The sequence below is a fragment of the Anguilla anguilla genome, chromosome 11 (assembly GCF_013347855.1).
Source record: "Anguilla anguilla isolate fAngAng1 chromosome 11, fAngAng1.pri, whole genome shotgun sequence".
Lineage (NCBI taxonomy): Eukaryota > Metazoa > Chordata > Actinopteri > Anguilliformes > Anguillidae > Anguilla > Anguilla anguilla.
The window spans coordinates 295,289-311,514 of record NC_049211.1 but is presented as its reverse complement, the minus strand read 5'-3'; the positions used below and the strand labels follow the sequence as shown (position 1 = coordinate 311,514).

The 16,226-nt window shown below is 45.8% G+C and overlaps 2 protein-coding genes across 5 annotated transcripts; both read right to left on the bottom strand.

Annotated features, from left to right (window-relative positions):
- Positions 1-1,267: 1,267 nt before the first annotated feature.
- Positions 1,268-3,714, bottom strand: LOC118208575 (hydroxyacyl-thioester dehydratase type 2, mitochondrial-like). Of its 3 annotated transcripts, none has more exons than XM_035383392.1 (2): positions 3,633-3,714; positions 1,268-2,087 (listed from the first exon to the last, which is right to left on the bottom strand). In XM_035383392.1, exon 2 carries the CDS (start codon positions 2,003-2,005, stop codon positions 1,493-1,495), a length of 513 nt encoding a protein of 170 aa, XP_035239283.1. In that variant the 5' UTR covers positions 2,006-2,087; positions 3,633-3,714; the 3' UTR covers positions 1,268-1,492. The 3 variants fall into 3 exon arrangements, with proteins under 3 accessions (XP_035239283.1, XP_035239281.1, XP_035239282.1); XM_035383390.1 differs by having other exon boundaries at positions 3,510-3,675; XM_035383391.1 differs by lacking the exon at positions 3,633-3,714 and adding an exon at positions 2,823-3,137.
- An 882-nt stretch (positions 3,715-4,596) lies between these two features.
- Positions 4,597-12,458, bottom strand: abhd6b (abhydrolase domain containing 6, acylglycerol lipase b). Of its 2 annotated transcripts, none has more exons than XM_035383381.1 (9): positions 12,279-12,290; positions 9,381-9,511; positions 7,950-8,106; positions 7,630-7,743; positions 6,846-6,978; positions 5,915-6,072; positions 5,615-5,669; positions 5,080-5,180; positions 4,597-4,954 (listed from the first exon to the last, which is right to left on the bottom strand). In XM_035383381.1, exons 2-9 carry the CDS (start codon positions 9,497-9,499, stop codon positions 4,772-4,774), a joined length of 1,020 nt encoding a protein of 339 aa, XP_035239272.1. In that variant the 5' UTR covers positions 9,500-9,511; positions 12,279-12,290; the 3' UTR covers positions 4,597-4,771. The 2 variants fall into 2 exon arrangements, with proteins under 2 accessions (XP_035239272.1, XP_035239271.1); XM_035383380.1 differs by having other exon boundaries at positions 4,600-4,954; positions 9,381-9,514; positions 12,279-12,458.
- Positions 12,459-16,226: the final 3,768 nt, after the last annotated feature.

Sequence of the window (16,226 nt, the reverse complement as noted above, 5' to 3'; positions counted from 1 at the left end):
AGTCATTGATTAAATTTTGTGAACTGAAAATTGTTGTGATTGTGCACTTATTAGTTTGTTTCATCATTTCCGGTGTACGGATGTAAATGTGAACACACCATTTAAAGCTTCTATAAACACTCATTCCACGGAATCTTGAAGCAACATTACATGATTTTATTTTTTTAAATAGACAATTGCAATGTGTGAATTCATGTTCTTTTTTGAAGACATTATTTGTAGCTCCATGAAGACACTTGAGGGTTACGTGACACTGAATGAGCGTGTCATTCTGCAGAAAACACAACTGCAATCAACCAAACTTTTTTAAATTATTTTTTTGTCAAGTTTTGTCATCAGCGATATATATCTATACTATAACACTGACACCATGGTTGGTATCTGTAAAGGCACTGTTCCAATGTGTGGATGGGCCCCACAGTCTGATATCTGTAAAGGCTATGTTCCAGTGCATGGATGGGCCCCATGGTCTGGGATCTGTAAAGGCTCTGTTCCAGTGCATGGATGGGCCCCAGGGTCTGGGATCTGTTAAGGCACTGTTTTGGTACATGGATGGGCCCCAGGGTCTGGTATCTGTTAAGGCACTGTTCTGGTACATGGATGGGCCCCATGGTCTGGTATCTGTAAAGGCTCTGTTCCAGTGCATGGATGGGCCCTATGGTCTGGTATCTGTTAAGGCACTGTTCCAGTGTGTGGATGGGCCCCACAGTCTGGTATCTGTAAAGGCTCTGTTCCAGTGCATGGATGGGCCCCATGGTCTGGTATCTGTTAAGGCACTGTTCCAGTGTGTGGATGGGCCCCACAGTCTGGTATCTGTAAAGGCTCTGTTCTAGTGTATGGATGGGCCCCATGGTCTGGTATCTGTTAAGGCACTGTTCCAGTGTGTGGATGGGCCCCACAGTCTGGTATCTGTAAAGGCTCTGTTCCAGTGCATGGATGGGCCCCATGGTCTGGGATCTGTAAAGGCTCTGTTCCAGTGCATGGATGGGCCCCAGGGTCTGGTATCTGTTAAGGCACTGTTCTGGTACATGGATGGGCCCCATGGTCTGGTATCTTTTAAGGCACTGTTTCAGTGTGTGGACGGACCCCACAGTCTGGTATCTGTTAACGTTTCATTGCAGTGTGTGGATGGGCCCCATGATCTGGTATCAGTTAAGGTATTATTCTAGTGCATGGATGAGCTCTGTGGTCTCATATCAAATGCAGACCGAGCCAGTGCTAACTGTGGCCATATATAGCTTTTGTATTGCAAAGAAAAATGTAGAAATGTACTGGGGACAGAAGATTTATTAAGCCTAGATAATCATTACAAATATTCAAAGCATTTTAGATTTACATGGAGGAGGGGAGGTTACAGTATTTTAAAGCAAAGGTTTGTTGATTTTGCCCTTAACACACTAAACAAACACCTACAGAACTCAACAAAAAGAGGAGTGGCAGTCTTAGTCTCAGACTCTCAGACTCGGACTCAGTCTCGGACTCGGTCTTGGACTCATCCTTTTTTCTTTTCTGGCACCATCACCATCACCTCTCCTTTCATCACTACTTTGTCCTTCACCGAACAAGAGACAGAAATGAGAGCGAAGGACATCTTAATCTTCTTCACCTCCGCTTCAGCCAGCACCTCCTCTCCCACGTAGAGGGGGGCCGGGAAGTGGATCTCCTGATACAGGAATATGCAGCCACTGCCTGGCATCTCCGTGCCCAGCACCGCAGAGATCAGCCCGTTAATCAGCACCCCGTGCACGATGGGGCTCTCGAAGGATGTGGTCTTGGCGTAGGCAGGGTCCAGGTGGATGGGGTTCATGTCCCCTGTCAGCTCAGCAAAAGTGGCCACGTCCCTGGCACTGAAGGCCTTGGTGAGAGAGGCCCGCTCTCCCACATGGAGGAACCGCCTCTGAGATTCTTTAATTCGGCTGATGGTAGCCGTGCTAACCGTAACCGGGGCAACAGTTTGGTAGACATCTCTGAGCTGCCGGCGCAGGACACAACCTCTCCAGGCCATCTGACAGTTTCAGTGCTGCTCTGGTCTCGTACTGCCTCTGCTGTTACCTAGGTAACCGGCAGGCTCCAGTCTGCAGCGGTTTCTGCACAAAACCAATCAGAAACAGTGAAAAGCTGATTATAAACACAGTGAGTACAGTCTGAACACTGTTACAGATCATAAACACTGCGAGTACAGCCAGAACATTGCTACACATTATAAACACAGTGAGTACAGCCTGAACACGGTTACTTATGAAATATAAACATATTTACCAAATATAAACAAAAGTGTTTCAACAACCTTACTGCACCCTTTAAGCAGGCCCTCTCTGGAGCCTGGTGCCTTGGTAGGCTTGTTTCTGCTGACTCATCAAACAGAAGACGCTTGCTACTACCCTCTACTGCTCATACATGGCACTTAATACATAATACTGTATCAATCACAAAAAACTTTTAAGCGAAATGTCTGTATTTACCAAAAGCCTCAAAAGACAGGAAATGAAATTGATCAACCTTAACGCTAACATGAGCCTGCTCTCCATCAAAGTGCTTATGATTCAGTTCTCTCGACCGCACTCAGTGTGTAGGCTGTTTAACAGTTTTATGTGGAAACTGTTCAGATCAGTTAAAATACGAAACATAAATAAACCGCTTGAGAGGCTAGCAGGGCATGACTCCCTCTGGACTGATCAGAAATTATGCCAAATGCCCTATATAATTTCACCACTAATTTAAGGAGAAGGAAAAAGGTTATTATTACAGTGTCAAATTTCACTTTACCTCCTGAACGCGCAAGTTAAATTTATGTCGTAATCCGTTGTACGGAGCCTACTTACTTTCCACTAAAATGTATCGACAATGCCTTGCTCTTTTTACATACTACCGAGCGCTGTGATGATGTAACGTTTGGAACCGTCAACGTGGAGTCTGTCTGTAAACGAGATAGGCGTCTCTGTACAGAGCCTTGCAAAAAATAAAATAAATAAATCAGAGAGGAGCGCCGAATGCGCCTTTGCACTAGAGTCTATACCATATCACCGCAGACCCATCTTCTTCGCAAGGGCGACTCATGCCAATTTGCTCTAAGCACTTTGAAACAATTTAAAACAACAGCAGGGAGCTATTCATGTGTGTCAGTTTGGCAAATAGAATAGGTTATTAACTGTAAAAGCAGAAGCAGAGTCGCTGGCGGTAGCTAACGTTACTTCCAAACCAACAGTGTCGAGATACAATGCAACCGAGTTGATATAACCTACTGTCATTGGCAGCATACTTCTGGGAAAGCATTGGGTCATTAGGGCTACCCATGACCATTTGAATGTTATGAAATAATATTGTAAGTACCATAAAACAAGAAACGCACTCTCTGTAAGACTGAAGTGGAGCTACAAGCTAGTGGGCAAAAGACTTCTCTGATTCGAAAAGTTCTTCAAATTGAACACGAAATACAACGGGTGTTTGTATTAGTGTGCTGTCTCGCATGCTGGTCGAAAGCACAGTTAAAGATGAACAAATAAACTTACAGAAAGCAGACACGACGTGTTATTATTGATGTTGGTCGGTTGACTCTTACATTAAAAAATACATTGTGGACATTCTGTTTATTCTTACAATATCAACAGCGTGTAGATACACAAGAACAGTACCAGATTCACACCGGACCTGAATCACTTCATTGGTTGTCGGAAGGGGGTGTGTCGTCGTCAAAGGAAGTGACGACAGGGGTCAATGTAGATTCTTCGCAGATGAATAGAATGTATCTATGGATTGGTAGATTTGTTCAACTTAAAGTACCGGGAGTTTGCCGCTGGACACAGGATGTTTGATTAAGTGATTTTGCTCGTGTTCTCACTTGAAATAACGCCTCTGTGACGGATACAGAATGTTACGAGTAAAGTCTGCAGTATTATCCGAAATCATTCTGCTCGCGAAAATTCACAGATCTGTACAACATGCGAATCGCTCAGCAGTAGGAGTCTTCAGTGAATTATGTGAATCAGCGCAACAGAACGCCCTACGATAGACAAAACCCATGTTTTTACATTTTTAAAAAGCAGTTATTTCAGTTTTCAAGCGACCATTTGCACAATACGTCAATTCGGACACGATATTGTGTAAGAAACAGCTTTGTTCTTTTATTTATAAGGAATTAGAAGGATACGTAGGTCTAGACCTGGAATTGACACAGATTGTCCAATAGGACCCATGAAGATTCCCAGCATTTCTGATTTACACAGAATTCACAGGATCTATTTAAGTTCAGATAGCAAGTCCCTATGGCAATGATCTTCATCTCGCCATTTTCTGTAAACTCTAGAGACTCTTGAGTGTAAAAATCCCAGGAGTGCAGCTGTTCCTGAGATGCTGGAACCACTATGTCTGGCACCAACAATCACACCACAGTTTAAGTTGCTTTGATCATGCTTAGACCACCCATCCTAACGTTTGGTTGAACACCAACTAAACTAAACCTCTTCATATTCAGGTGCAGGCTATTTGCGTTAACTAGCAGGTGTACTTTACATGGCAACAGAGTGTATATATACACACACATAATTAGAAACATAATTATTGGAATTACGGTTGTAATGAATAGGCAGATAACCACACTGGTGTCTGAAAGCTACATAGCCATAGTGCAGGGCTTTTATTGTTCATGTCATCCTAAAGAGAAACAACTCCCTGAGAGACCAGATGAACAGAATCAGGAACAGAATCGTTATTCACAAACTAAGGGAATGTGCAGCACATTTGAGCCCCTGCCCCAGACCCCCCTCCACTGCTCTCAGGACAGCTTCTTGCTGCTGGTGCTGTCGATGCCCTGCTGCACACAGATGAAGTCCATGATGAGTTTGGCGGTTTTGCGCGGTCTCTCCATCACCACAGAGTGGCCGCAGTTCTCCAGCAACTCCACCTGGCAGCCTGGGACTGCCTCCACCAGCACAGCCGCGCCCGACACATCCATCACCTGAGGGCAATAGAGAGGCCTGTGAGCATGCTCCTGGACCGCCCCTTCCCCCGACAGCTTGGTAGACAGAACACACTTTGAGGACACAGTAGTTAGGAGGCTGATTCGGACACAGCCAGTCCTACCTGATCCTGCTTTCCCCAGATGACCTGCAGTGGTGCAGTGATCTGGTGCATGTGATCATGCAGGCAGTGTCTGGAGTCCTCCCCAACAATCTTCATAAAAACTAGAGGGACAGAGGGAGGGAGAGAGAGAAAGAGAGAGAGACAGAATGTGGAAAGCAGGGAAAGATCTGCAGTTTGATTGCTGCACCCCTCAGTCGCTGAAAGTAGGTGCAGCTCATTTTATGACTTTCTGCTTTGACTCTGCACAGGGAGGAAAGCCACTGCGGTTTGAGCCAGTCCATGTCTAACCCCAGGCAGGGTAGTATACCACCACCAGGCAAGTTAAAGACCTGCTCCTGGCAAGACCTGGAGTGACTTAAACTACTGTGCATCAGGAGTCCAACAGAAATCCCAGCCGGAACATTCTGTAACAGTCCTGTGTGTCCGTTTTATAAATCAGAAAGCGCCTTTGTCAAACTTTACAGTTTGTTTAAGAAAAATCTGCCCAAGCTGTTGAAACTGAACAGTTAGCCCATGCCAGGCAGAGCAGACCCACCATCCCTGTAGAAGTCATTGTGTGGAAGCCGCACATCCACCAGGCCCTGGAGAATCTGGCAGCGACAACAAGCACAAAGAAAACAAATCAACTGCAGAAACGACTAAACTTTGCACTCATTTGTTTATCCAGCTGCAGAAAAGAACTGCGACTTCATTTCCTACTACACCTGCGCATAAAAATGGTGCCCTTATTGGTTATGACAGCCACACAGACCAACTCCACCCTTTGGTGGTGACAAGCAATGGGATGGAAGGGGGGGCAAGGGGAGGCGTGGCTGGAACCCCACCCCAGACTGACCTGCTGAGGGATCTTGAAGCGGACGTAGGAGCAGAGCTGGAGCATGTCGTCCATCTCTTGTGGAGTGCTGGGGATGAGGGGGATGCCCTGGGACACCCCCGCCCTCTGCAGAGCCTGCAGCTGCTTCACAAACCTGCTTTCAGCAGGACACCTCAGCCCTGGGGGGTCACAGGTACAGCCAGTGATCTGAGAGCGAGCGAGCACTCACTCACTCACTCACTCACTCACTCACTCACTCACTCACTCACTCACTCACTCACTCACTCACTCACTCACTCACTCACTCACTCACTCACTCACTCACTCACTCACTCACTCACTCACTCACTCACTCACTCACTCACTCACTCACTCACTCACTCACTCACTCACTCACTCACTCACTCACTCACTCACTCACTCACTCACTCACTCACTCACTCACTCACTCACTCACTCACTCACTCACTCACTCACTCACTCACTCACTCACTCACTCACTCACTCACTCACTCACTCACTCACTCACTCACTCACTCACTCACTCACTCACTCACTCACTCACTCACTCACTCACTCACTCACTCACTCACTCACTCACTCACTCACTCACTCACTCACTCACTCACTCACTCACTCACTCACTCACTCACTCACTCACTCACTCACTCACTCACTCACTCACTCACTCACTCACTCACTCACTCACTCACTCACTCACTCACTCACTCACTCACTCACTCACTCACTCACCCACCCACCCACTCACCCACTCACTCACTCACTCACTCACCCACTCCACTCCACTCCACTCCACTCCACTCCACTCCACTCCACTCCACTCCACACTTACTCACACTTACTCACCTCACACTCAGACACACACACACACACACACACTCAGACACACACACATAGATACAGACATACACACACACACAGACACACACACCTGCAGGGCAGATGAGTGTGAGGCCGAAGATGTGGGTGGGGTAACAGGCAGCGTACACCCCTGCCACACTACCCCCCATGGAGCTGCCCACCAGGTGGAAAGGCTTCTTATTCAAGCGAATGCTCTCAACAAACTGGGAACAAACACAGAGCAGCCTGCATTTAGAACCACAAAACAGTGACAACACAGCCTGCATTTAGAACCACAGAGCAGCCTGCATTTAGAACCACAGCACAGTGACAGCACAGCCTGCATGTAGAACCACAGAGCAGCCTGCATTTAGAACCACAGAGCAGCCTGCCTTTAGAACCACAGCACAGCCTGCATTTGAACCACAGCACAGCCTGCATTTAGAACCACAGAGCAGCCTACATTTAGAACCACAGAACAGTGACAACACAGCCTGCATTTAGAACCACAGAGCAGCCTGCATTTAGAACCATAGCACAGTGACAGCACAGCCTGCATTTAGAACCACAGAACAGCCTGCATTTAGAACCACAGAGCAGCCTGCATTTAGAACCACAGCACAGCCTGCATTTAGAACCACATAACAGTGAAAGCACAGCCTGCATTTAGAACCACAGAACAGTGAAAGCACAGTCTGCATTTAGAACCACAGCACAGCCTGCATTTAGAACCACAGAACAGCCTACATTTAGAACCACAGCAAAGTGACAATACAGCCTGCATTCAGAACCAGAGCAGATTGGGGGAGGGGTAGCATTCAGATGGTGATGTAGTCTGGCAGATGGGGCAGCCTGCCTGGCTCCTCCACACCCACCTGGTGTAGCCTGCGCACCTGGCCCTGGATGGAGTAGTCATCGGTGCAGGTGCGGGTCGTGCCCCCGTGCCCGGGCATGTCCACACACAGCAGGTGCAGGTGTTTTGGGAGGAACTGCACAGGAGGCACACAGACATGACTAATCAACACATTGCACCACAGTGTCAGAATTCCACTGCAAAGGAAGCATGCTACAGCCCGGCAGGTACAACAGAGCTACAGTCAAACACACCATAAACTCCCCTGCGCCCTCTACACTACATCAAATCATTCATCAACAGATCGGGTCTGTTCCCAGGTCTGTGATGGACTGATCATACCTTGACCACAGACAGCCACAAGTCCTTGTGGGCGGAGAATCCGTGCAGCATGAGGACGGAGGGGCGTGTCCCCGGCTTGCCCCGGACGGAGTAACAGAAGCGGTAACCCCCGCAGTCAGCATACCGCACTTGCATCCCCAGCGTCCGCCTCCAGTACCTCAGTATAACAGCAGGGGGCGTTATTGCACAAACCACACAAACACATGTAATCACAGTATATACATACAGCATTGCACACACATGTGTATATACATACTGCATTTCACATTCACATGAGTATTTACATACACATATGAATGCAACAAAATACAAAAACAAAACAAAATCATTTTTTTAAAAATGGATACATGGTTCTTATTATATGCACAAAGGATGGTATGTTTCAAGACAGACAGTCTTTGGCCTTTTCTTCATTATTCATGTTCAACTAGAATATTTCCATCCCATGACCTAACAGAACCAGGTCAAAACCACCTATAGATACAAAAACTAAATTCAAACAGGAATATAACCACATAAATTTACTTTTGGAATCAAAGTCAAGTTGTAAAGTGGCTGCAACCTAATGTATACCAAAGTTTTAATAAAACATTATTCACAACTGCTTGACATGTTTATAAAGTATGTATGATGCTGTGAATCCTGTTCGAACCCCTGCACAGTGATACAATAGTCTGTGCACAGTCCTGTTCACAGGCTCAGTGTGGCCACAGTCCTGTTCACAGGCTCAGTGTGGGCACAGTGATACAATAGTCTGTGCACAGTCCTGTTCACAGGCTCAGTGTGGGCACAGTGAATAGTCAGCACAGTCCTGTTCACAGGCTCAGTGTGGCCACAGTCCTTTTCACAGGCTCAGTGTGGGCTCAGTGAATAGTCAGCACAGTCCTGTTCACAGGCTCAGTGTAGACACAGTCCTGTTCACAAGCTCAGTGTGGGCACAGTGAATAGTCTGCACAGTCCTGTTCACAGGCTCAGTGTGGGCACAGTGAATAGTCAGCACAGTCCTGTTCACAGGCTCAGTGTGGGCACAGTGAATAGTCTGTGCAGTCCTGTTCACAGGCTCAGTGTGGACACAGTCCTGTTCACAAGCTCAGTGTGGGCACAGTGAATAGTCAGCACAGTCCGGTTCACAGGCTCAGTGTGGACACAGCGAATAGTCTGCACAGTCCTGTTCACAGGCTCAGTGTGGGCACAGTGAATAGTCAGCACAGTCCTGTTCACAGGCTCAGTGAGCTTTAAGCACAGGTTCATTACGGTTTCAGTGCACCCATAACACAGCGGATCCAGCCGGTCAGGTCTGTGCTGATTGGCTGAATCAGGTGTGGTAGTGCTGAGCTCCCAGCAGCACTGCAGTCTGGCTGATCCCGTACTGTCACTGCATCTTTGCTTCCTGCTGGGATGGGTAAGGTGACCTCTGACCTTTAACCTTACCAGTAGTAGACCTTAATGAGGGCAGAGGGCCAGAAGAAGAAGGAGGCCGCAAAGGCTAGAATGGGGAGGGCCAGTGTCCCCCCTGCAACCAGGAGCAGGTTGAGCAAGTCCATGTCCATCACCAACGTCACCTGCTACACAAGACAACACTGACTCACTGAGACAGCACTGACACACTGATACACTGAGACAGCACTGACACACTGAGACAGAACAGACACACTGACTCACTGAGACAGCACTGACACACTGTGAAACAGACACACTGATACACTGAGACAGCACTGACACACTGAGACAGAACAGACACATTGACTCACTGAGACAGCACTGACACACTGTGAAACAGACACACTGATACACTGAGACAGCACTGACACACTGAGACAGAACAGACACACTGACTCACTGAGACAGCACTGACACACTGTGAAACAGACACACTGATACACTGAGACAGCACTGACACACTGAGACAGAACAGACACATTGACTCACTGAGACAGCACTGACACACTGTGAAACAGACACACTGATACACTGAGACAGCACTGACACACTGAGACAGAACAGACACATTGACTCACTGAGACAGCACTGACACACTGTGAAACAGACACACTGATACACTGAGACAGCACTGACACACTGAGAAAGAACAGACACACTGACACACTGAGACAGCACTGACACACTGAGAAAGAAAAGACATACTGACACACTCAGAAAGAACAGACACACTGATACTCCGAGACAGCACTGACACTGAGAAAGAACAGACACACTGATACACTGAGACAGCACTGACACACTGAGAAAGAAAAGACACACTGACACACTGAGACAGCACTGACACACTGAGAAAGAAGACACACTGACAGCACTGACACACTGAGAAATAACAGACACACTGATACACTGAGACAGCACTGACACACTGGGAAAGAACAGACACACTGACACACTCAGAAAGAACAGACACACTGGGAGTGCACTGACAGACTGAGACAGCACTGACACACTGAAGCCCATTCCCTACAGACTGTCCCCCTTATTTGGCTTACTGTAGAGACAGAAATAGTCACAGGTTTGATTCACCTGCACAGAATCATCAAGCCTTTGAACACAAGCACAGCCACATGCCCCAGAAACAGGAGAGTGATGGAGACACCCACAGCAGGGACAGACAGGACGGTGACAGAGACACCCAGAGCAGAGCAGAGACAGACAGGACAGTGATGGAGACACCCAGAGCAGAGCAGAGACAGACAGGACAGTGATGGAGACACCCAGAGCAGAGCAGAGACAGACAGGACAGTGATGGGGACACCCAGAGCAGAGCAGAGACAGACAGGACAGTGATGGGGACACCCAGAGCAGAACAGGAACAGACAGGAGAGTGATGGGGACACCCAGAGCAGAGCAGGAACGTTTCTCTCTCTCTGTGCCCTTCAGTTATTCAATAGGCCACAGGGTGGGGGAGGGTACAGCCTGATCTCAGTGGTCCTGCGCATGAGCATACAAGCGTGTTTTCAGAGAAAATTTAGGTTTTTACAAACGTCCCTCTCATCTATGATGGTCTGATATTTAGGGGCAGCGATGCCTGACAGATTATTTATGACCATGCATCATGAAAAATACGTTCACAATCAACACGCCTGCATTTCCAACAGCTCCTAACTAGAGCGGCTTTCCAAAAACAGATTGAGTAGACAATCGACCTTCGGGACAAAGGCCGTTTGGCAAACACTGCTGCGCTGCAGCACGACAGCCAGAACGTTCGAGTTCCGGATTCTACTGAATTTCTACAGGAATTAAAACGCAGTGAGCTAGTCTTCTGCTGTATACGAACAGAGCTCAACCAAGCAAACTTACAACTAGATAATAGAATAAACTATTTTAATAGAATGAACTATTCCCATTATATGAACTGCACATTGCTCTAAATTCGTTTGACATTTAAAAAACAATTGCCTTATTCTTAAGTTATATGTACTGCCTTTTTTAGTTGTTTGCCAGATGTTTATTTACTTTTTGGTGTACATAGACTTTTGGCGTGTAGCCTACCGGTAGGATACAGGGGACTTAATGTTTGAACCAGGATTAACTTTATCCCTGTGAGCACTGCACAGTGAACTGTATGCAGCAGCAAGTGCGTCTTGCTCAACAGCAAGTCAGAAACACTCACATCCAGTCGGGAGCAAAAGGAAAAACAAAAAACTTTCCTTAGTTTCCCCATTTCAAACATTCATGTTTTAGGTTATAGAGAGAAAACCGCGGCGTTGACACCATTGACTATATAAAAATAGGCTGACACTAGATCTATGGAATTGCACTTTAACTGCAGCGGGCTAGCCTATGTTGAGCTAATTCAGTGTTAGATGTACAATACCCCAAAGATATTTTCATTTGAAAAATAAATACAAAATGCGTGGTTAATGCAAACGGCGGCGGAAAGAGACGTTCCTTTAATACACGGGTTGATTTTTATAATTATATTTATTTCTCTCAAGAAATATTTCATATGCGATTGACTCGATTTATGACTGCGTGCAGAAACAAGAATTCTCGACCTAATCCGTTCGGTTTTTTAAGTGTTACAGAAATGAAAACAGAAAAAACACAAGTGTATATTCTATTCTCAGCGGTTCATGGCTAATGCCCCGGATCAATCATTTACAGCATTAGATAGTCTCCCTTATTTTGCAAAATATCTCGATGACAATAAAACGACACATAAACAAATGTGTCAGCATAACTTGTAAGACGTTACGGTTGAACAGCCTTCTCCCTTGCTTTATCTGAATAATTTCCCCTTCTTGAAAAAATAGGTCAGCATTCTGCGAAAGTGAAATATCGAGCCAGGAACTGTCGAAGTAAGAGTAAAAATAACAGTACCTGTCCGGCCTCCTGAGACCGCTGGTCTGAGGCTCTTCCGCGATACTCGCTCAGATGCAGTTAAACTATTTCTAAAGCGCTCGGATTTCTAGCGAACGCATTTTCACTGTTTCATTTCATTGTTCACATTCGAACCCCCGGGTTGAGGCGACCCCTTTAAATGCTGTGACTGTTGAAAGTGTGTCAAAGCATTTAAAGGGAAAGGTAGCGATTGTTTATGCCGACTGTATTGCGCTTGGAATCAATAGTCCTTAATCGATCCAGTACTCACCAATTAGACTGAACAGTGCTGAAATTGCAGTATTATATTTACTTGTTGAATTTGTGTGAGCCAATATTGTTTCTTGTAATTTGGCCTAATTTTTGCTATCAGTACTTCTAATGGCATGCCTAGATTTAGCAAGTTCAAATGGATGACTTCCAGACAGTGCTTCGAATCTGAGTAACTTGCCTTTTTTCTTGCTGTTCTTTCTTGGTGTTCTTTCTTCAGATTTAAACACGCGAGACCCGGACAGCACACTGTCCCTGGTAGTGCAGGTGTGGGAACTCCACCACTGTGGGCCCATTTGAATTGTACAGAATTAGTTTCTGGTGCTTCTGTAGTTTTCCTGTGCACAACCATCGCAGTTCTTTGTGTTTCGGGTGACACATTAAACATGTCTGTCTCAGCAGGAGGTGCAGAATGTGGGGTCCTGTGCCCTTAAAGTGAGTTCTCCACAGGCCATCACTGGGAAACTTCACATTTTGCCAACACAGCTCTTACAATGATTTAGAGACCCTGTCAGAGGATGTGCCTATGAGAATAAAAACCTTTTTGTTTCTCTTTTCAAGTAATAGAGCAGATGAGTGTGTATATATGGAGAAAAGATGCAGATTGAGCAGGTGTGACTTACTTGCTCCCACAGTAAGTAGCCTATTGCACCACTAGGGGGCAACCATATATATATAGCTTGACAGCTATAGAGGGTATGCACATGACGTCACAGTAAGTGGAAGTCATTGGGGTTACACCAAGCGGCCAAAACCAGACTTCGTTTTTGAAGCTCATTTCCTGGTCTTGTTGTTCCTGATTGCTCACTAGCGCTACTACGGTTGGCTCCAGTATAGGTGTTTTTATATCCGGTTTCCATGTAAGTCTACGGTACAAATACAGTCAAAATACAAAGTCAATAATTTTTTCTCATGAGAACAAATAGTCACAATATGTGTATTTTATTCGTCTTATGACTGTCCATGGGTTGATTACATGATTTATTGTGTCATTTGGGCACTGCTATAATATTTGTTGTGGACCAATGAGGTACAGTTTATGTCACTTCCTGATTACTGCGGAGGACTACCAACAGTAGGGGCTACAGTCTATGGTCACTGGAGTGACAGGTGGCGCCTCTTGGCCTTGACATTGCAGCTCCGACCACGGTAGCTACACCTGTGCGAAGTCAGAAAATGCAGGCATCCCAGTTCGTAGTGATTTCATTGTGGCGTGTGCTATTTACAGCTGCACTAGACGACCATAAAATAATCCTGCTCTGAAGTTTTTCGGTAGCCGAGTCATTTTTACTATTTCCTTTAGCCTACTTAACCAAATAATTAGTTGGCAGAAAGCGTAATCAGCTTGCTATATTTGGTAGTCCAGTAGCCTATGCTAAAACAGTTCGCAACTTCGGCTACCAAGCCATTTGACTAGCTAACCCTAACCGGCAAATATATCTGTCAAACGTGTTTGGCGGCTTGTCAGTCGTGTACATTCCGTAAATGTCTACCTGGGCCATGCTTCACGCATGTGACAAAGCTACTATAATCCCGATTTTGGGATAAACACTGCAAAATTTTCAGTTTCACGAAGCGAATTAAGAGTCTTAAGGTTTATTTGCTGAATAACATACAACACACGATGAAATCACACACACAGAATTTAACAAAATTAACCATCTTTGTAAGACTGGCATTTAGAAAGGAACATGTTTTTAGCATTTAAGAGACCGACAACAGTATTTTAAGACAGTGGTTCTCAGAATCGGTCCTGGGGGCTCCTTGCGTATATTGGCTTTTCTCCATTGGTTTTGATGATTTACAAGAAAAAAAAAAATAGCCTAATAATAATTAGAAATTCAATGTACATTATTTTTGTCTTCATGCACCAGGTGGAAAACTTGCTGTACAAAGTGCGTTGTCATATTTACACGCCTGCAGATCAGTTAGTCGATGTTCTTCCCCTGTGGTTCATATTGCTAATGTGTGAGCTAACCACGGATAGCCTACCTAGCTCACTGGCAAGCTGATATGCTAGCTAAGCATATTTGTGTTGCTGAGAAACATAAATTGAAGATAACTGAACATAATTGTATTATTGTCATACATATAACATGATTACATGACACAGTACAGTCACGGATGGAAATTAAACTCCGTAAACATTTGATAATATATTTTAAAACATAACGGCAGACAGTCAGCTAGCCTCAAGTTCGTTCTGCAATCGTTCGTTCAGGTTGATGGGCTTTTCCGCACCGGACTGTCAATCACATTGTAAAAATCACAAGACCGCTTAACTCTATGGTTTTGGCTCCAAATCGACAACATGGCCACGCCCGCCATTGAGCTTCAAAACGTGTTTTAGAGACCCACGGAGAGTAAATGGGTGACGTCACAGTAGCTTTGTCCATATTTTTTACAGTCTCTGGGTTACACCCACTGAGTGGCAGAAAAACTACTGAGTGGCAGCGTTAGCGTTCAGCTTGAATGCCGCGAAAACACAAAAAACACATCTAAAATGGGAAAGAGCTGTTGTGCGATTGACTGTACAAATAGATTCAACAAGAAATCGGAGCTATCTTTTTACAGACTGCGGAAAGCTAAAGAAAAGAGAAGCAAATGGATCACTGCAATTCGCAGAAACAGCTGGAATCCAGGCACAGAAACGTGGATTTGCGGTTGTCATTTTGTGTCAGGTATGTTGGATTTTTGGGTTTTTAGTCTTTTCTGTAGCTTTCAGCAGTCTGTAAAAAGATAGCTCCGATTTCTTGTTGAATATCCATGGACCACTAGTTCTTTGGTAAGTTGTAAGGATCACTGTCGAGTCCAACTGCCTTTAATTTAAGCAGATAATCGTTTGTTCTACTCCCGGTTTTGCAGTTTCCTCTACTAAAGGCAGCCATGTGGCAGCATATTTTGCCACTCAGTCCCGACTGAGGGGGCGTATTCCGGTGGGAAAGTGACGTCAGTGCAAACTCTCTATAAAAAGATCCACCAGAATGAAGACAGGGACCAGGGTGGCCACATTTGTAGTTGAGCCTTTCGTTTACAGCAGTGTCAGCTGATATCATAGAGTACTAATGGCTTATGGAGAAAGTGTCCCACAGGAAGTGTCCCACTCAGATGTCTCTGGCTTTTCTCGTCCACAGGATGCTGCAGTCTCTACAGAGCAGGAGGTGCCCCTTTGTCCCGTTTCAGTTTGCTTTAAAAGTGGCAAAGCAAACTGATGTCCAAGCTACTTATTTTCCAGACACAGTAATTTTGGGCCCCGCCCTTGCATGGATTGGGCCCCGGATGAGTCTAAACAGCCTGCGTTCAGGGGCACTGGCTAATTCAAATAATTACTGATCCAGTTTAACGCAATGCGCAAATCCATTTTCCATAAGACAAGTCCTCTACATCACAATCTTATACACACACCCACACACATGCATGCACGCACACACACAAACGCACACACACACATGCGTACACACACACGCACACACATACACAAACACGCGCACACACACACACAAGCGCACACACACACAGACACAGGCGCGCACACACACAAGTCCCAGCAGTCATGTGGGCAAGAACTGAAAATAGTTTAAATCTGCCCTCCTTGTGACAGGGCAGCCGACTGTTAGGGCACATACAAGCACCCCCCCCCCCCCGTGAAGCCAATCAGTTTTGTAAGATGACAAATGC